Genomic DNA, 21,746 nt, shown 5'->3' with positions numbered 1-21,746 from the left:
CATTCGACACAAAACACTTCAAGTTATTGTTGCTAAAGGTAGCTCTACATTTAGTTTTCCATTTTAGTTTAGTTTTTGTTACACAATGACACAGTGGAAGCGTTTGTGTCTTGCGTTGCATGTGGTTAAATCATTTCATAACCTGGTAAGGTTTCTGGTGTAATACGATGCACACATAGCTCTAGATTTGTCCACCATATACTAGACGTGGTACAACCACTGGTTTCTAGGGAAATGTGTATTCCCCGACGGCTTGACAGTTGTTTCTGGAGGTTGTTGGCACTCGGTGGGTGAGATCAGTTGATCAGTGATTGCTTTGTTTGCTAGCAGATTTCTATGGTTGCCTGTAGTTCTTCATGCTTGTCTGGAACCGCTTGCTAACTCCCAGCCAAATGATCAAAAGAAAAAGTGCAATGCAAACTGGGAGAAGAGAATAGAGAAGGTAAAAGTGCCTCAGAGGAAAAGCCAGCAGGTATCAAAAGAATCAAAAATTATTGTAGCTATGCATCAAATTTAAATCAGCAAAATTTGAATGAACATCTCATAATTTGTGAGAAAATCTGCCCGAACTGTTGCTCGCCCAACTTCATAGACAACCAAAACAAAAGCTTACAGAGATGTAAAACATGTATTGATTGAAAATAATCTTCCCTATCTTTTGAACAGTGGCCTCTCTAAAGGTCTTTTTGTTCATTCATTTCATTGCAGTGCTGTGTTTTTCACCGCAGACATTATATACTACTAGCAGTTTTAAAGGTAGTACCCAAGCAGAAGAGTGGGTGGTAAAAGGTTAACTATTGTGCACAGTCCACAGTTAGGAAAGACAGCATACCACCCTAAATCCAGTTCCTGTTCTGTAATGACTCGGATGTCTAACAATCACTTCAGGGTGTAAAAATGTTTTCACGCTTCAGTGACAGAAATAGAACAATTACGCCATTAATGGTTGTATTTCACTGTAACGCAAACGGAACGAAAAGAAACTCAAAATAGATTTTTCAAATGAGGTCCAGTATTGAAGCAGCAGAGACTGAAATATCCTGATGTTTAATCTCCAGTGTGGGTTAAACACCGGCTTCAACTATCCTAAAATGCAGCCAGTAGGATTTTTTGTGACTTTGCTTGTCTGGTAAACACTCAAACAAGTTTATATGTTTTTATATTTCCTTGTAGCCTCTTAGTCTTTTTTCTTTTTAAAACAACTAAACTTTTCTGTTTAATCGGGCCTTTATTCTTTTGATATTGTGTTTGAATTGTTCGTGACTGTTACGTCTGTGAAAAGCACTACATAAAAGAACTTTACTTGCTACTTACCGTCAATTATAGATGATCCATGTTGTTGTCATAATAACCACTTCAATAAAAGTTTGAATTTAAAATAACAAAACATACGTCATCCAGTCATTTTCCTTATCTTATCTGAAGTCAGGTCACGCAGCAGGCAAAGCAGGGAAGTACAGAGCTCCCTCTCCCCACCTCCAGCTTATCCGGAAAAACATCAAGTGGTTCCCAGGCCATCCGACAGATGCCATCTCTGACCCAGGAGGTGACAGCCTCAGACGGCTCCTTTCGATGTGGAGGAGAAGCAGCTCTACTCTGTCGCTCCCAAATGACTGACCTCCTCACGCTGTTACTAAGGGAGAGCCCGTCCATGATTCAGAAAAAGCTCATTTCCATCACCCATAATCGAATTTTATTAGTGTTAACGGAAAATGGCTGTATAACATATAGGAAATAATAATTTACTGGCTTTTGGTCATTTATGTGCGACTAGTCCAGTTGTCCTGTTGCACACATCCCTAATAATGACCTCGGTAAGGCTTTCTCCTGGCAACCGTTCTAAACAACCCATATGTGTCTTTATCTAACTTTAACCTTTAACATGAGGCAGGTCTGGGTGGCTTTTTCCTTTAATAAATGAAATCATTTAAAAACTGAATTCTTATTTGCTCCGGTTATCTTTGTCTAATATTAAAATTTGAAACACTTAAATGTGACAAATATGCAAAAAACAAACAAACAAAGTAACTAAGAAACCAGGAAGTGGGGAATAAAACATTTTAATGGCAGTGTAGCTGATTTTGAGTTTGTTGCAGTTCCTCTGAGCATTGCAGCGTCTGAGTTTGAGCTGAATTAGCTGGGATGATACTTTTAGGAAGATTGTGTAACACATTCACAGAGAGGGCAAGTAATGAAGTACAAATACTTTGTTACTGCACTTAGGTAGAATTTTCTGAATTGGTTGAGTTTTTATTCATTTCTAAACTTTTTTTACTTCACTCACTACATTTTTAAACAAATATCTTTCCTTTCTACTCTCCACATTTTCAAAACAAGCTTCTTACTTTAGGTTTAACACATTAGAAGGACGTTTTTATTTGCCATCACTGGAAGCCTTCAAACATCAAACTGATTTATGACACCATTCTGAGGATTAAAGTGGATCCGGAACCTCGTTTTTGGTGCAGATTTCTAGAATTTCTAGCCAGCGCTACAGATAGGAGAGAGCATAAATGGAGTAAGTGCCAGGTCATTTCAAATGTAACCTTTCTATCTGCTAACGGCAAACACACAAACTGTTTGTGTGCAGTTTGTCACACAATGTGTTACTGCTGTGTTTCACAGGGAAAGAGGAGAAAGAGAGCTAACTTCACTCAGAGATGGAGTCAAGAGAGGGGAAAGACAGGACGGAAGAAGAGAGGTTCGATTTGGTAAGGTAAGGACTGCTCAGTGACATTTGATAAAGTGGAAATTTAAAGCTTACGTGTAACGTCCTGATGTTTTAAATCAGATAACAGATCTGTATATGATGTGAAGTTGTTTTCATATTGTGAACTGTCCTGCAGAAAACAAACTGAGGCCTTACTCAGCAGTCGCATGAAAACGCTCGGCGGTTTCGTGAAGGAGTAACAGGTTAGCTTGGTGTACTGCGTACATTTTCAGTAAAGAACTGTGGTGGGCTGGTGCTCAGTGGCTGTGGTGCTCATGGTTAGAGTTATATTTGAATCTGAATTTAAGCTAATGATATTTATCACATATAAATGATATTCATGTATTTAATTTCACCTTTACACTAACTGTATACCATTAACCTGTTTGACATTTATTTCATGCTTTAAAGGGCTAATGCATGGCCGGTAAATCCCCCGCACAGTGTTTTGTTGCGTGCTTGGCCCTGCATGAATTTCTGCTGACTGAATGACAGAATACCACAGAAATTTAAAACAGAGAAAACAGGCTAACTGGCTCACAGAAAGCAAGTGAAAATAAATAAAACAGAAGTACTGAAAAGAACATCCAGGCAAACAGGTAGAAACAGAATACAAATCTTCCCCTTTGATCTCATGCAAAAGCATCATTTCAATACCAAGAACTAAGATAGCCGGCGGAACAGTTTGTAGGGGTGCAATGTTCTCATTTCCAGTCCCTTTTTAAAAAAATCTATTTTCTATAACATATTAACAAAGCAGAAAAATAAAGTTTTCAGTTGTGTGTGTCTGTGTTTTTATTTCAATATCAACAGAACTTCAACATATGTTGTACTCAGGCTTTTGTCAAGTAAATTTTGGGAATGCATAACAAATGTTTTTTGAAATATTTACATAGATATTAACAAAAAGTAGACTGTAACAACATGCTACTCAGAAGAATATGTTCCATACACAATATAGTAAAAAAACAATGAAGAAAAACACAGATAACCAACAAAACTCAAAGAATATACATTTCCCATAAGTCTAGAAAAAAATACTTTATACTCTGTACTTAAAATGCATTTTAACATTGGCTTAATTACAGCATCTCGAATGTGCAATTTATATTGATACTGCCTTTTAGTACAAATGCAATACCTTTTTGAAATAACCTGTGCCGGCGGCTTTTTTCTACAGTTGTTAATATTTAAACAGCAACCTGCATTCATCAGCAAAAGCAACAGCATAGTTAGGCTCAGAAGTTGTACACTATAAACATGATTAAAAAAGAAATAGCTACATGACTGATGAATAAAACCTTCCTCTTCACATAGATCTGTACGCTTGATACCGTGGGCTCACCCTCAGAGCTCAAGCGATAGCCGAAAGTGCTGTGCTCTCTGGGCCAGCTGCGTTGCAAACTCTTGAGCTTCGCGAAGAGCTTGCTTATCAGGAAAGTGCAGTGCCGCCTTCTTGGTGGCCACAGCTAGCTGCTTCAGGAGAGCGCACAGGTGGTTGCTCTTACACAGCAGACTTTGGTTAGACCCTTTACGATGGGCTTCCCTGTACAAAGTGTCTACCAGTCTCTGGCCCACCATAATCACCAGCTTACTTTGTGAGATGAATTTCTCTGGTGGCTGGCCATCCTGAAGGCTTCCCACAAATCCACCAATGGCCTTTTGGAGAGCACCAAAGTAAAGTCTACAGTGCTCTGACATGGAAGATAATTGCTTTTCTTCGGTGCCAGAGTCGGAGGAGTGTTGCTTGGCCTGGGCAGGGGAGAAACAGAATAAAGGTAAACATGCCTTCTAGACTGGTTTGTCTGCTTCAGACTAAAAATCCTTTTATAAATTAAAAGGTCTGTTGTACAGGACTGTGTCAGCTAATGAGGAGACATACCTTCGTCGTCTCTGTTCTTGGTGTGACATTCTCTTTAGGTTCCTTCTGCACTTCCTGCTGTTTGTTTTCCTCTTTCTTGGTCTGAGGAAAATTCAAAGCCAATATATTAATAAGTATGCAGCATGGGTTTCTTGTGGCTAAAAAGTCATCTTTGTATTATGACAGAGGAGCAGAAGTTGATACCTGCAGCTCCACGTAAACGTTGTCATCCTCAGCTAAGTCCCCTTCTTGTTTGGTTTTGTCAGGACATTTTTTTTCTGGAGGGTCCGTGGTGTTTACAGACTCTTGATCTCTCTGAGGAGTTCGGAACAGAAGCTTGCCATTGGCGTTGATGATCGATACTAGGCGCTTTACATCATCTGGAATAGTTCTTGCCACCATAACAAAGCGCTCCAATTGGTCAGGTGTCTGGACCTTCCCCGGTTCCTGACTGAGCTTATTTAGAGGCCATTTGGCCTCATTCAGATTACTCACTGTTTGTTGTAAAATCACACCTGAATCCTCTATGATGGAAAGCTGTTTAAAGAGCCTGGTCTGCAGGTTGGCATCAGTCAAACGACGGGCATTTCCTTTAACATCTAGGGCAAAGTTTAGGAAGCCTGTCAGAGAACAAACAATCAACTCTGCTGCTTCCTTGATCTCCTTGAGATGTTTCTCCAGATGTTCCTTACACCTCCAATGACTGCTGACAAAATGCATGAGTTTGGGCACAGCTTCACAAACAGATTCCTGCAAGTCCAGCAGTTTGCGGCACGCCTCATCCTGACCGAGTGTTACTTCTCGCAGAAGCTCGGGGGAAGAGGAGCTCAGGGCCAGAGAGTCACAGGAGCTGTTGGAAGAGCTGGAGGCCGTGCTGATTCTTTGATTATCTGCTGCAGACAGATGCTTGTTTCGACCTTGCTCATCTTCACGCAATGCAGTTTGCCCGCTTTCTTGAATGCCGTGAAAGGTTGTACAGACCAGAAAGTTCCTCATCCGCTGCAGACGCACTCTTTGGAGTTCAAAATCATTGCTTGAGTTACCCCTGCACTCTATGGGGTTTTGATCATTGGGCTGCTCGGTGACACCTTGGATGAGGTGTTCCTCCTTGGCTGGAACCACATATACAGACTCTTCTGTTGGCTTCGGGGTTGGAAGTTTGTTGTAATCTTTTGGTAATACTTTTGTTTTAATCTGGATATCGGGAGATTTTGGTTTGGGTATATCATAAAGCAATATAGGTGGACTTTCTTTTCGATGTGCTGGAAGAGTGTCATACATCGGCCTGGAAATTGATTTGCTGGACAAGGTATCAGAGATGCCACGGGATGGACTTTGTTTCTCAGGTCCCACTGGCACATCATAGATCAACTCAGGTTTGCGAGAACTGGGAAGGGTGTTGTATCCACCTATCGTTTTATTTCGGGATTCTGTGGCTGATGGAATGGGGATGTCATAATTTGGCTCCTGAGAAGGGGGTGGTGGGACCGGATACACCTGTGAACAAGAACAAAGTTGTTCAACACTTAAAGTACAAGTCCTACATCTGTTTTGCGGGAAACCTGACAGTTGAGTTAGTGCCCTGGGACTTTTGTTTCCCAAACCCGATCCAATGAAGCATCTTTTGGATGTTCAGGAACAAACTTGACTCATAAAGGCCCAAATTAGCACTTCATCGACCCCAAAAATTTGCTGGTAACATCCCAGTGCCATAAGTCAGATCTATGTCCTTACCCTGATAATCAGCAGTACTTTGTTAGACAAAGGAGTAACAGGCAGGTTAATTTTGATGTTTTGACTGATTTTCTGTATTTAAAAATAATAACAGACCACATTTATAAAAGGCACCAATCCTTGCTTCATTAACCTCTTAACATCTACCGTGCTAGTTTTGTTTTGGCCAAATGCCAAAGGAAAAAAAAATGTTACAAAATATTAGATTTCAAAAGAAATCTTCATACATTTTTACATCTCAGGCTTCATGTTCCAAACAGGTGAAAACTTTATAGAAAGAATGGACATTAACCATATCTAAACCATATTAACCTTTGAAAGATATTACGAAATGAATGACTTGGTAGAGAAATTTATGGAAGAGGATTAGGGCCACTGGAAAAAAGTGGGCAGGTCTTTTTTTCCCTTTTCTAGAATTCTGAGAAAAAAGTCAGAATTCTGACTTTAATCTTGGAATTCTGACCTTTTTCTTTTCAGAATTCTGGAAAAGAAAAAAAAGATGTGCTCACTTTTTTTCTCAGTGGCCCTAACAATCAAAACTGCTCCCAGCATTCATAGATGTTTACATCTGCGCTGTAACTGCAATAATTTAATCAACCGATTCACACTACAACCTGGGTTTGCCTCTTATCTGTAGTTACTTTTATTTAATTTAATAACTGTTTATAGTAACCATTGTCCTTGATGTAAATATGCATGAAATAAATTGTGTATGATTCTGTTCTGTGTCCTGTGTACTGTTTGTTTGTATATGTGTCTTTCTGGCTGCTGTTACAACCAAATTTCCCCTTGTGGGACAATTAAAGGCTTATTCTATTCTATCCTCTTCTGTAGAAATGAATCCTCTAAAACATCTGAAACTTACATAAGAGTCTTCTGGTTTGCTACACATTAAAGTCTCCGGAGAGTTAAGGCCCTTCTCCAGAACTTGCATTCGTGGCATCGGTGTAGGAGGCGTTGTCTTCTGCGAATAGCACATTAGAAAGAAAATGAAGCCCAATCAAATAGTATCATCTAAAGTTATCTTGACTTTGAGACATTCTTACAGTGTAAAAGGAAGCTTTTTTTGGTTGGTTCGGCACATCGTACATCTTCCCATTTGGACTGGATGCTGTACTGAAGGATGAAGGCTGCAGACAAAACAGTCAGGCTGTAATATTGGAGTTGACTGGCAGCATTTGCTCTGCTTTGATCAAAGCCACTTTTCCCCACTGACACATGCGTTAACACGTTTATGGGGACAGTGTTTGCTCTGAAGCCTGTTGTAAGTGCTATTATTCATACACCTTGCCAATTAATGCAGCTCTGTAATGAAAACCATGCTGTTCAGTGACAATTAGGTAGCTACTGTAGAGAGAAACAGGACTTCCCTGGAGCAGGAGAGGAAATGGTGAACATGCGGGAATATATCCCCCTCCTTCTGCTGCAAAGGCAGCCGCACAGACACTTCTGTTTTTCTGGGGTCCCTGTCAGCATGTGCTGCTGTTTGCAGTTAAAAGTGTCTGAAGTCTGTGTCTGTTTGGCTTTTACAGGCCCATAAAGACCCCAGTGCTGCATGCCTGTCCCCATGGAGAGGCCCCTGGTCTCCATCTGCAAGCTCTTTTGTCAGCAGGGGTTTCATTTCTACAACATTTCTACCTCTCTAATCATGAGCATTAACACTTCCTAAGAAGCATGAATGACTTTGACCTCGGACAAACAGACTGGCTATCAGCTACAACGAGCTCCTTTCCAAAAACTGCAAAATAATAATTTTCTAAATATAGAAAAAAAACGACTTGTACCTTGTGTGCTTCGGGTCCTGGTGCTTCTGGACCTTTTGAAGCCAATAAGTGAGCAGAGGGGACCTTGTAGATCATGTCCATGCGTTCATAAGCAGGACTGCTGGTGGTTCTGGGTGTCTGGTAGATATTTTGCACACTGTCATCAGTTTTACCATGAGTTGACCTGGGCACTTCATGCACTGCTGGTGTCACCATCTGCGGTAAGAGCTTTAGTCTGTTTGCAGGTGCCAGGCCATGTCGTCCATACAGAGAGCACATCCACCACCCACTGGTTCCAGCCACGTTTGGATTTATCACTGTGAGGATGTCGCCCTTTCTAAAGGCCAGTTCATCTGGACACTCTGCTGTGTTGTCATACAGAGCCTTTGCTAATTGGTTCTAAACAACAACAAAAAAAGAGAGACAAATAAAAAAGGGTTAGAAGGTTGCATGTGGTACTACCACACAGGAAATAGGCTGTGGTCACGTATAATGGTATTTCCTCTTGCAAAATGTGAGTCGAACTCAGTCGTCAGACTCACAGGGGAAAAAATCATAACCCGATTGAGGGTCTAATTCTTCAATGGCAACAATGCCAAGCCCAGCTGCAAACCCTACGCTAGCCATAGTCCTGTGTTTTAGGAATGAGCAAAAAATACTGTTAACAGCTTCTGATATGCATCACTCATACGTGTGTTTTGTTTCCCGATTATCAATAGTTGGAAAAGAAACTAAGATGACTTATTATGATGGAAGTGGTGAAGGTCAGGATTATTACCTGTAATAACTTAGACTCCAGAGATAAATTAACTTGTTAACTTCTTTCAGTGACATATTTCTTTGCTTTCACTTCCAGATTGCACTTCCTATCGAGAGAAAAATAGAAAAGCTTCCCCTGTGGGCGATACATTTTGCTAAACTTGTTTTGAATCCCAGTTGCAATTTCTAAAAGAAGAGTGGCCGCTGGGTCTTGTGAATGTTTTGTAGCTAAACCACTGCCAAGCATTGGTAAGCATTGTTAGCCATCGTTAGTTCTCGATTCCATAAAAGTACCCAGCTCTTCTATGTGTGACATGTGTATATATAACATGTGGTGTGTGAGAGTTTCTTGCAGCTTAAGCCTTGTTTTCTGTGGTAGCCGTGTTGTGGGGAGACATTCAGTATGAGAACACAGATGTCACACACACACACACACACACACACACACACACACACACACACACACCTAAACCAAAAACAATGGGCAGTGTTGAATGCATAGCAAATAGTGGTATGGTGTGCAGCCACCAACTCAAAAGAGGAAAGAGTTCAGGCACTAACGTAGCTCATAACTCTGTTTTCAATTCTTGTGAATATCGTGCATATCAAAGGTTTTTTCATCTATAAATTTAATTCACTTCGACAGTTTTGAAAGGAGCATGGAGAGCCAAACCACTAATTTATTTGCCTGTAAGCAAAGACGTGGACATTGCTACTGACATTATTGGGTTGTGTCTTAAATCATGTTTTTAAGACTCGAAGATTTTAAGTTGAAAGATTTTTTTAAAAAGGCATGTGAAAAGGAGTGTTTTTGGTTAACGACATGTCTCTCACAAGTCATTAACTAATTATCAAACCATAGATAAAGCTTTTTAAAATGTTATCATGCAGAATTTGTGATTTAGCCCATAAACTCAGGAAAGCAGTTAAGTGTACTGGCCGTATATACAGCAGTGCTTAAAATATTTTAACCATCATATCAGTCTCTAGTTAACACTGACTTGAGTGCTAAACAAAAATAGAGAACAACTTTTTTCTGGTGGTCATGCAGGTTGTGCATAAACTTCTGGGTTTCCATGGTAAACTGGTGGGAGAGCAGCAGGTGAGACAGGATGCTGCTGGATCAGCCTTTACTTTGAGATCAGCTGTGATATGAGCTTTGTGTGGAAACACAGCTAGCATTAGCAAGAAGATAAGCTTCAGTGATGTGTAAGAGATGACTTTTCTCTCACTTAACAGCTCGGTCAGCATATGTGATGCAGAGAAGATCAGTTGTTAACTTCTTTAGCATTTCAACAAGGAAAGCTGTCGGTCTAGTGTAATAAACAGGCACGGCTCAGCAGCACCTTCAGATTAGCTGACTGAATGAAACACGTTTAAGCAGCCCACACTTTACCTTCATTTTTCAATAATATTCACTGTAGACATCGACAGTTAAGCATGTCACAAACTGCTCGAGCCTTTTAATTCAGCTGATTTTTTTTTTATTTGTATATTTTAATTTACTGTTTTTAAACAGTAAATCAGGCCTGTGTTTCTGTTTATTTTCAGAGACACATGATGCCCACAGGTCAGCCATTACAAACTGATGATTTATTGAATATAATGCTGGACACTAAACAGAATCTAAAGTATTTAAAATGATCTGAAACATACGCAGCAGTAATATTCATCCTTTTAACACTGATTAGGAACATTTTTCATACCTTCTGTAAAAATCACAAAATACCACTGCCACTGCTGTAACCTCCTTTTAATGCTGTTTAAACATCAGAGTCTATGGGAATCGACTCGCTTTTTGAGAGTCAGATGACCGCTAGAGGAAGCGCAGTTTTGGGGTCTTTCTGGTGGTGTAATTTCTCAGCATCAGACATTTCCCAGTAGCTTGTGACTGAAAAGCTTCTGAAAAGCTTCGATGATTACAGATTATGCTATTAAATTGTTTGCTCACACCTACTCCTGTTCTTTAAAGCTAATACGTATGATGACGGATAGCTGGGTTACTCAAACACAGTTGCACAGACGTTGGGATAAACAAATACCGACATGACCTCCCGCTGATAACTCTGTGTGCGGGGAGAGGTTGGGGCAGGGGTACTCTGCTGGCTCTGCCCTCTCTCTGAGGGTGAATCTTCTGAAACAAAGAGCCCATTCAACATCAGAGACCAACACGCTCAGCACCTGTTGGGATGCGGGCCTGTGTTGCACACTGACCACAGCAGACCACGGCCTCCTGTCAACACACACGCGCAGACACATGCAGCAAGCCTCAGCAAACTCCTTAATCCTCGGGGTCATGCTACAGACGTGCAAGTGAAATACACAGGGTCCGATGACAGTCAGGCACCGTGGCACTGCGATCTACTTTCTCCTTATAATAATCATGCACATTATCCTGAGAGGACAACTGCTGAGCTTCATTATAAACTATCCAAACTCTATATTTAACACCCATAACCCATGAATGCACGTAAAAAGACTGACCTAATTGTCGGTGGCCAAATTTCATATATAGCCCTTATTTGAATGACACGCCGTCTGACATTTATAGGTCGCTCGTCCTCGGGCGGCACATGCACTCGTCCGTCCTTGCCTTGTGGCCGTGGTTCTGTGTCTGTGTGTTGATCCCCGAATATAGTGACAAAGTCAGATTCAGCTGTGACTCTTTTGGATTCCTGCACGCGCCTGCTTGTGCAGATCATGCCCGTGGACAGCTGGGCTTCAGCACTTCAGCTGGACAGCTGCCTCTGCCTCTCCCATCTCTTCTCTGTCCTGTTCACAAATTAACATCAGCTCACCAACGCAAGGACTGGCTACTAAAAGTCAGGTGTAGAAGCCAACGAGTTGTAGCGGTTGTACATCGTGCGCTCTAAAGATAAAATGTCTTGTTCCAAACCTCACCTCACGGAGCGACCTGGATTAAAAACAAATCTGACACGTTTCACATGATGTGTTTATTTCTATTATATTAGTTGCATAGATTAATGTGTTGTTAAAAAGGTGAAAGTGAATTGGTAACACTGATGTCATTGTACCTCTTTTAAAAGGTCAACAACAGCAATACCAATGCACAAAAATACCGCATTTATTTTAGTCATTGTCATGCCAGGAAGCATCATGACTAAATGTGAAACAGTGCCACTGTCTCAAAATGGTATCATGTTAGATTTATTTAAGCAAACAGCCTGGTGTCCAGGATTGAAGTAGTTCAAGGAAAGGAAACTTCTTGATGTTACGCCACAGATATATGACACAAATGTTACATGCTCACATCTCTGTGATGGGCCTTAGGATGGACACAGAGCTCGGACAACAACCGGTGTCAGCGGTCAGGGAGGGGACGTTGATCTTAGCTTACGCTATAGACTCTTCTTCAACGATGCCGTTCAAAAGCCCAAAACAGGTGTAGCCTTGCTAATGTAACAAAGACAACTGCAAGTATGGAACAAAAGAGAGAAACTCATAAACCACAAGTCCTCACAAACAGATCAGTTATAGAATTTCACAGTCATTTATTTATAATCGACCAGCTTCTACATGTATACACACACGTATTAAAATATGAGCACATATAAACTGCATAGGTGGTAACAATTCAGTCGTTTCTAACAACGAAAGCACAGACTGCTCGGTCATCATAACGTCATCATTCAGACTCTGCACTCTGCAAAGTCGGTGACGACACTGCTAAAGGTCTTGGCGTACACGGCTCTGTTCTTTCCTTCCCCTTTTTAGCTCCCTTCTTTTTCTGTTTGGCTTGCTAACCATAATTTGTACTACCATTGCACCATTGAAGTACTCTGTAAGACACATGCGGAAAACAACTCGTTGCATAGCTGATGCTACCGGGTTGATTAATCACAAATGACAGACAGCTAGGTCAAAAAGTACAGGTCATATATCTGAACCCAAACCTGTCTTTAATCAGCCGAGTATAAAACAACTGGGTAAAAATTTGGTTCATAGTGAAAATTTGTACTGCACAATAAAGTTAGGCTTAGGTTCACAAAGTAGAACCATGAGTTACACAAATAATGAAGCTCTTATGATGTGTCCAACTTGAACTTAAAGCTGTGCCATGTGGAGGGAGGGGCTTATTTTTGTAGTCATGTTGATTGGGCCTTTGAGTCTTTGACTGCCAAGCACATGGTGACTGTGGGAAGGACAAACTCTTTTTTAACAGGAAGTGGTCTTTTGCTAAACTAAGTCAAAGAAGGCGGGTCATCTGCAGCAGTGAGGGGATTTCAGAAAGACCGGCCTGTCTCAGAGCTCTCCAATGCCCCATTACTGGACTTCTCGAAACTCACCTCTCTAACAAGGCCAATGTTTTCATGTGATCCATTTACTTTTTGTAAAAGTTTCCTACATATGAAGATACAAATCTTCATTACTATTAGAAACTGTTAGTGAGGTCACGGTGGTCAAAATGCAGTCCGTCACAGGCTGTGAGAGAGTTCACATAGAAACTCGTTGCTTCTTGTGTTTATTCACAATTCTACTGCCAAAGTATTTTGTAACCAGTGACGCACATTCAGCAGGTATTTTGTAACTGTACTACAAACTGGGAAGATAACTGGAACTCTTCTTCCTGTATAGCCAAAGAGCATCGTGCAAGTCGTATTTATGTGGTAGTGTGTACCTTTAGAGCCAGTGGAACATGAACAAGCTTAGGATCAGTTCCTAGTGTGGGAACATCCCCCTTTTGGTTGACCAAGACACGAACTCGGGGTCAGGTCAAAGCCTCATCCATTATACCTTCAATGCAAATCTGTCACACAGGACCAGAGATGCACTAGGATTTAAGAAACAAAAATTCTTTTCCCAGGCAGAGTGGTGGGAGTGCAGTGCCGGAGATGAGACATAGCTGAGATCAACTCCTGTCTTTAATGTGTGACGGAAGTCAGCTTGTAAATATGACATATTAGAATTTCCCACAGAAACAAAGACAGTGTTGGTGGGGGCGGTGTGTGTGTTTGTGTGTGTTTGTGTGTGTTTGTGCAGATGGAGACAGAAGGAGGAAAAAGCAAAGTGTAATATCCCCATAAATTATCATTTGACACGTGTGGAATCTGTCTCTGGTCAATCACTTTTTCAGTCTTAGATGATCTTCAGATGTGCTTCGTGGAAAATCACTTTTGTCAACCTTCCCCCAACCCAAACAAACCCAAGAGGAGGTCAACACAGACTCTGTGGCAGTGACACCGACTCGCTGCAGCTGCCCTGGTATTTCCTGTACGGGAACTGGTGAGAACTATGTCAAAAACTCAACTAATGAAAACTTCCAAGCAGCTTTTGGTGGACGGATCTATGACTGAACTAAAGAAAAGAGACATTTAAAGTTTCAATACTCTTTTTCTACTGATGGAATAACTATTGGACTCTTTTGTTAAAACTGATCTCAGGATTAAAACTAGTAAGAAACAAAACATATCCTTTTACAAATTAAAAGCGGATACATAAGAAACAAACGACACCATTTGGAAATTCGATGCTGCTGATGTGGTTTTTCTGCTACACTTCACTTGACAAGCGCAGCGTCTGTGGCTGAAGATTGAAGCCAACTCCAGAGTGCCAAAAACTGCAGTTTCTCTATTGTCTGTATGAGGCTAACTGTTTGTACAGCATAAACCATTAAATGACTCTAAACAAGAATTGGGTGATGAAAGTGTGAATTTATTTTGGACTCCCTTCAAGCGTGATCAGGTGTGAGTCTTCAATAAAGCGGTGACGCATCCGAACAACTTGTATCTGTTTATTTACAGGGAGTGCAGAATTATTAGGCAAGTTGTATTTTTGAGGAATAATGTTATTATTGAACAACAACCATGTTCTCAATGAACCCAAAAAACTCATTAATATCAAAGCTGAATGTTTTTGGAAGTAGTTTTTAGTTTGTTTTTAGTTTTAGCTATTTTAGGGGGATATCTGTGTGTGCAGATGACTATTACTGTGCATAATTATTAGGCAACTTAACAAAAAACAAATATATACCCATTTCAATTATTTTTACCAGTGACACCAATATAACATCTCCACATTCACAAATATACATTTCTGACATTCAAAAACAAATCAGTGACCAATATAGCCACCTTTCTTTGCAAGGACACTCAAAAGCCTGCCATCCATGGATTCTGTCAGTGTTTTGATCTGTTCACCATCAACATTGCGTGCAGCAGCAACCACAGCCTCCCAGACACTGTTCAGAGAGGTGTACTGTTTTCCCTCCTTGTAAATCTCACATTTGATGATGGACCACAGGTTCTCAATGGGGTTCAGATCAGGTGAACAAGGAGGCCATGTCATTAGTTTTTCTTCTTTTATACCCTTTCTTGCCAGCCGCGCTGTGGAGTACTTGGACGCGTGTGATGGAGCATTGTCCTGCATGAAAATCATGTTTTTCTTGAAGGATGCAGACTTCTTCCTGTACCACTGCTTGAAGAAGGTGTCTTCCAGAAACTGGCAGTAGGACTGGGAGTTGAGCTTGACTCCATCCTCAACCCGAAAAGGCCCCACAAGCTCATCTTTGATGATACCAGCCCAAACCAGTACTCCACCTCCACCTTGCTGGCGTCTGAGTCGGACTGGAGCTCTCTGCCCTTTACCAATCCAGCCACGGGCCCATCCATCTGGCCCATCAAGACTCACTCTCATTTCATCAGTCCATAAAACCTTAGAAAAACCAGTCTTGAGATATTTCTTGGCCCAGTCTTGACGTTTCAGCTTGTGTGTCTTGTTCAGTGGTGGTCGTCTTTCAGCCTTTCTTACCTTGGCCATGTCTCTGAGTATTGCACACCTTGTGCTTTTGGGCACTCCAGTGATGTTGCAGCTCTGAAATATGGCCAAACTGGTGGCAAGTGGCATCTTGGCAGCTGCACGCTTGACTTTTCTCAGTTCATGGGCAGTTATTTTGCGCCTTGGTTTTTCCACACGCTTCTTGCGACCCTGTTGACTATTTTGAATGAAACGCTTGATTGTTCGATGATCACGCTTCAGAAGCTTTGCAATTTTGAGACTGCTGCATCCCTCTGCAAGATATCTCACTATTTTTGACTTTTCTGAGCCTGTCAAGTCCTTCTTTTGACCCATTTTGCCAAAGGAAAGGACGTTGCCTAATAATTATGCACACCTGATATAGGGTGTTGATGTCATTAGACCACACCCCTTCTCATTACAGAGATGCACATCACCTAATATGCTTAATTGGTAGTAGGCTTTCCAGCCTATTCAGCTTGGAGTAAGACAACATGCATGAAGAGGATGATGTGGACAAAATACTCATTTGCCTAATAATTCTGCACTCCCTGTAGTTGTTGTTTGTGGACGAGTAAGAACCCAGACGTTGTCTAATTTGGGGCTTGATGCTCTCTGCAGCAACACTCAGTCTTGTCTGTGTTAAGCTGCAGAAAACTGTTTGTCAGTCCATTAGAACAGATAGTTTATCCAGTTTACAAGGTTTAAAAGAGAGGTGCAATTGGATATCATCTGCATGCAAATGATAGGAAATGATTTTAAAACTAATAATAATAAGGCCTAATGGCAGGATATGTAATGAGAATAACAAGGGGCTTAAACATATCCTTGCAGAACACTGCATGAAAATTCAGCTACATCTGACCAAAAGGTTTCCACTGACACCAAAAGTGTTCTATTCGCCAGAATTGAAATGAACCATTTCACGACAGATCTGGAAACCCGGTATCAAAGGCTGAGCTACGGTCTACACAAGAACATGCTGTACAAACAGTAAGCCTCATATGGACAATAGAACAAGGACTGAGCAGTCACCGCTATCTGCGGCCATCGAAAGGTCATTTGTGACTTTAAGGAGAGCCGTTTCTGTGGAGTGCAACTTCCTAAAACGCGATTCAAAGTTATCAAGAATATCATGCTTCTCCAGCAGCGCCTTCCTTACTTGTGACCAAACAGCTTTTCCCGATCTGTGTCTAAAGACGCAGTTTTTAGATGTACCTTGCAAACCAAACGTTCTAATTAGAAAGCTTAAAGTTAAAGACCTGATAACTTAGCAGTTCATGTCTAAACCACGTGTGGATCTGAAAAACCAAAGTGTTAAAATGACCAAAACGCTAAAAGTGGGGCTGTGCTCAAAATCAGCGAGGGCGCGCCTGTGATACAGACTACAAATGGTAAATGGCCTGTATTTGTATAGCGCTTTACAAATGCACTACAGCATCTTTCATCTGCAGAGGTGTAGCATGAACAGTGGTTGACAGACTGGTCAAAGTGAGGAGTATTTCTACAGATAACACTCGGGCTGCAGGCCCACTGTTTCCCTGACAGGAACTTATCTCATTGCTTGCACTCTGGTTTTATTTATAGTCACACTTCCTCATGCTCATCTTCTGCATTTTCTCTCACTACAGATATTCACTACGGGATTGTTCAACATATTTTTTTCTTTGGGATCATTTTGATGCGTTAGTGCAGTTGCAGTAGTGAAGAGCAAGGCGACCGTATCAGCTCATTTTTGCAGTAGCCCTTGGGTGTCAAACATTCACATTTCATGTTATCGACATGTTTTCTTTACTTTTTGCACTCGAGTACGAAAAGGGAAAGACGTGCATGCAAACAGAGGGATTACTTAAATGTGCTTTGGTGGTGAAATTTGCAGAAATGTAGTAAACTTTATATGTAACTTCACTGATAACTGAGGAACTAAAATATTGTTTCCTAAATCAAGAATGAGCTCAAGTATGGCCACTGGGAAGTAAACATAGCTCAGTTTATTTACAAAAATCCCCACCGGGGGACTAAAATGACAGAATATATCTTTAACATGAGCTTTATGCCACAGAAGCCACAGGGTTTAGGGAGCATGTGGGGGGCGCTCACTATGCTACTGACATACTTACCTCAAAGGTTATACAATCTTGAGTTCATGAGACCTTCTATGAAATTAACATTATATTCAGTTCATTAGAACAGCGGTCCCCGACCTTTTTTGTGCCACGGGCCGGTTTATGTCTGACAATATTTTCACGGACCGGCCTTTAGGGTGTTGCAGATAAATAAATACAACAACATAAAACCAGTACCGGTACAAAAAAAGAAATTTATTCATAACACACGTGAAAAGACCCAGGGAAACCGAGTTAACGATAAAAACCGATAAAAACCCTGAAAACCATCAATTTCACACCCGAGCCTCAACCCAGTACCAAACCACTAACGGACCGGTACTGGTCCTTGGTCCGGGGGTTGGAGACCCCTGTATTAGATGATAATGTTTCAAAAAGCCAAAACAAACTTTTGAAGAGAAACTCAAAGGTCTGATTTAAAAAATGAAATTGCTGTTTTGTCGGCAGGCTGATATTAGATGTTGGCTGATCTGCTGACATTTATGACAGCAGACATTTATACTCTCTGTGTCTTAAAGATAAATGAAATGTAGGCCAGTATATCTGAATATTGAAATTACCAAATATTGGTATTGGCCTTGGAAATTCTCTATCAGTCAGGCTCTATATAAACAACTATTTGTTGTCCGACTTAGGATGCTTCAGTTACGCTCTTGTGGTATAAATTTCCATTACATGAAAGTACAGCCCAACACTAACACATCTGATATCTGAGCGTCTGCTTTAGCGTCTTTTTCTTCACATTCTTTTGTTTTTCACTTCATTTCGGAAATTTTTAAATTATTTTTTAACATTGCAATTTACAGTACGTGCATCTAGGTAGGGCTGTTGCATTGGCTACTATAATATCTCTTTAGTAGTGGCATAAGCTGTTTTTTGGTCACTTGGGGGAGCTCAGCAAGCTGTGAGAGAAACTTAATTTGGCCTCAAACGACTTCATAAACACATCTAACTCTTTAGCTCATACAGTAACACACTGTGCGCTCAGTGAAGCTTTTATTTATTGCTCCTCACTGATGGGAGTAGAAACCAAAGCAATAAGCTGGAAGACACAATAAAATTCCCTCACATGTGAAAAAAAAAGCCCTGTAAGGAATGGGCGAGCGTGAGCACTCTCCTCGTGTTTGTAGCTGATGGGTTCGTTTTTTTGCTTTTTGTTTCACAATTACCTTTTTGCTATTACAAACTTGAACAACTTGATCTGTTAGCTATGGTTTTCAGATAAACCTCCCACTAAATGAGCTGGATCCACTCATTTATCATTACTGTAGTAATTAGTAAGTACTGTAGTCTGTTTGAGGAGGATCCAGTTACCTACTTTATTAATGATTTCCTCAAAAGTCCTCAGGAGTTAAACGCACGACTGAAGATCACAGGAGTTAAATTAGCTCAAGAAACTTAGATCAGCTTCCTTTTGTGGGTGATGTTGTTGCCACTTCTCCACACCAGCCTCCTGCTGTGTAAACCTCTGTGACTGTGCACTGACTACTGCTCTCAGATGATAAAAACAGACACTAAGCAACACACTAGGCGGCCCAAAATAGCTTTCTGCATCCTGATAAAGGCAGGGATCGGGTATAAAACAACCTTCATGTAAGGTTCGATTGCTTAAACAGAGTTAGTCATCAGCCAAGCCAGACAGTATTTTTAAAGGGAAAATGAATAAGATGAGCACAGTCAAACTGGTTGCTTCGCTTGGGGATTGTCAGAGTGATGCATATCCTTTCCCACCACTGGTAACTCCAGATAGGGTTTGGGAAGATTGCGCTCTGCTGTTTCATTCATCATATAGAGGTTTCTAAACTTTTTCTACCACCCGACCTTACACACTGACTGGCCTGAGAACTGTCCAACGCAGCAACTGGAGCAGAATTCTCAGCTCACTTTAATGCTTTCCACATCTGCTGTTGGCCGCAGTGCTCCCCTGATCCGCGACTCTCAGAGTGCTTCAACAAACACTCGTTTCTGGAGGCAGAATGGTGAAAATACACGGTGACAACCGTGATACGGTGGGAAATGGTAGGATTCATTACCCAACTGGTGTGGCCTATATTAATGACTGTGAAGGTTCTCAGTCATCCAGCTCATCGTAGTCTAAGGAGCTTGAAAAGCATCTGGACTTCTTTAAGTTTCCTTGAAGACGTTTCACCTCTCATTCGAGAAGCTTCTTCAGTTCTAAGAGCGATTGGTGGAGAGCCCCAGATTTTAAGCCCTATGGGCGTGTCCCCAAGAGGGTCACTGACCCCCTATTGATCCTCTACCTAATCACATGAGCCAAGGTGTGAAAACGGGTGTGCGTCAGAAAAGGTATTACAGTATTAAAGTGTGCGTAAGCCCTCCACCAAGTTTGATTTCTGTAGACTTTTTCAGCATATTCCCAAATGTCACAGTGACTGCCTTTCACAATAAAGGCACACAAAATAAAGGCTCCAATAAAATGATAATGGAGGACACTGTGTCATAATGCACATGTGATCCTCTCAGGAGATCGTCCGCGTCCCTCTCACCCTATCCCAGCATCCCCTCCTTCACTACATTGTGAACCTCCTCTGTGGTCTTCCTCCTGCCTGACCGCTCCATCCTCACCCATCTCAGCCTTTCCTCTAACTTTGCCTCCAAATTGCTCAACCTGAGCTGTTACAATAATAAATGATTGTGTAATTGTTCTTTTTGTGCGTATGACAGTTCTGGTTACTGACTCATCATTCACTTGTATTTGGAGTTTAATCAGTTTCCAAAAAAGACAACAAACAAATCAACAACTTGACTAACACTTATTTTCTGTAATTTGCTATCGATATTAGGATAATATTATAGGGATTTTCTTTAAAATGAGGATAATCATTAAGTTCTGAAGCTGCAGCAGCCCTATTCGAAACAATCATAGTGTTTGGGCTTGAAAACCACAAACATATCTAGAAACCACTGCATTAGTTGCTGCAGTAACTATTTTTGTAACACGTAGTTGATGAGTGAGCTGAGGTTGCAATGCAATCAAGCCACGAAAGTTGATTTTCCACAGTGCGTAAAGTTTCGGTGATCAGATGATAGTTTGAATATTAAGAGCTTGTGTCTGTTGGTTTTATCATTCTGAAAATATCCAGCTTCACATCCTCAGTTATCTGCGGCTGAGCAACTTCTAAAGGCTTTTGTGTTAATGAGGCTCTTAGAGTTTCCCTCTCAGCTGCGTCAGGATGGACTCAGGTTACAGCCTACAGTAGAGCAGGTCACAGGGGTGTGTGTAGAAATAGGTGGTAGCCGACACCGCGGCTTAAAGCGAAAGCCGAGCAGGTGGTCTACAGGCACATTCCTCTGACGGCAGGACACAACAGGGTGGATGCTGCATTACAAAGTAAAAGCTGAGTAACTGTTGAAGCGCAGAAGCAGCTGCAGCACTCACCATGATCGTTAAGGAAGTAGCTGCATCCACACAGAGAAATAAATCCGTCTGCCGAGGGTCGCAGTTTCAGTGAAGCGCGTGTATGTGGAAAGTCTGCGTGCTGTCCTCTTCCTCCGTGCCTCACAAGCATATTGTCTGAGCTGTCACGGCGAGCCCGGCTGTTTTACACAGGGCGGAGAAACTCAGCTGCTTTCCCGCAGCCCCATTGGTCAGAGAGACACTCCTGCACACACTCACACAAACTTGTGCCCCACCCACTGCTTTTCTTTGTTTTAACCCATCTTCATGGCACTCTGCACTTCTTTTACCCTCAATTTTTCTTGTAAAGCAGAAGTACCCTGCTCACCACTAGTCTGCCCTTCCAACTAACTGAGGGAATTTTTCTCATTGCCTTTTATTGCGTTTCCTCTTTATGTTTAAATATGGATCATTTCTCTATATTTGTGACTGATTGGTTTGGTTGGGTTAGCCAAGAAAACGGGGGTAGTGGCTGTTGAAAGCACAAATTCTTGGGACTTTCCTTATTGTTGTCTGAATGACATACGGCGGGGTCGGGGAATGCAGAGGGGCGATGGGGCAGCCTGACCTTCCAGGCAGAGGTGAAAGGCCACACCAGAGAAGGGAAACCAGGAGCTTTGAG

At 41.4% G+C, this 21,746-nt stretch overlaps 1 protein-coding gene across 1 annotated transcript; it reads right to left on the bottom strand.

The window, feature by feature from the left end:
* Positions 1 to 3,492: 3,492 nt before the first annotated feature.
* Positions 3,493 to 21,275, bottom strand: cass4 (Cas scaffold protein family member 4). Its single transcript, XM_004559850.4, has 7 exons — positions 21,107 to 21,275; positions 8,090 to 8,467; positions 7,352 to 7,435; positions 7,171 to 7,269; positions 4,776 to 6,068; positions 4,593 to 4,673; positions 3,493 to 4,462 (listed from the first exon to the last, which is right to left on the bottom strand). Exons 1-7 carry the CDS (start codon positions 21,107 to 21,109, stop codon positions 4,058 to 4,060), a joined length of 2,343 nt encoding a protein of 780 aa, XP_004559907.1. The 5' UTR covers positions 21,110 to 21,275; the 3' UTR covers positions 3,493 to 4,057.
* Positions 21,276 to 21,746: the final 471 nt, after the last annotated feature.

The sequence above is a fragment of the Maylandia zebra genome, linkage group LG5 (assembly GCF_041146795.1).
Source record: "Maylandia zebra isolate NMK-2024a linkage group LG5, Mzebra_GT3a, whole genome shotgun sequence".
NCBI lineage: Eukaryota > Metazoa > Chordata > Actinopteri > Cichliformes > Cichlidae > Maylandia > Maylandia zebra.
This window is presented reverse-complemented; position numbering and strand designations above follow the sequence as displayed.

What these genes read in the sequence shown, in the direction of transcription:
- cass4 (XM_004559850.4), bottom strand. An exon ending in AAAAAGCTTCCTTTTACACT is followed by an intron (nt 7,270 to 7,351) that starts GTAAGAATGTCT and finishes TGCTATTCGCAG; the next exon opens with AAGACAACGCCTCCTACACC. An exon ending in ACGTTTACGTGGAGCTGCAG is followed by an intron (nt 4,674 to 4,775) that starts GTATCAACTTCT and finishes AATTTTCCTCAG; the next exon opens with ACCAAGAAAGAGGAAAACAA.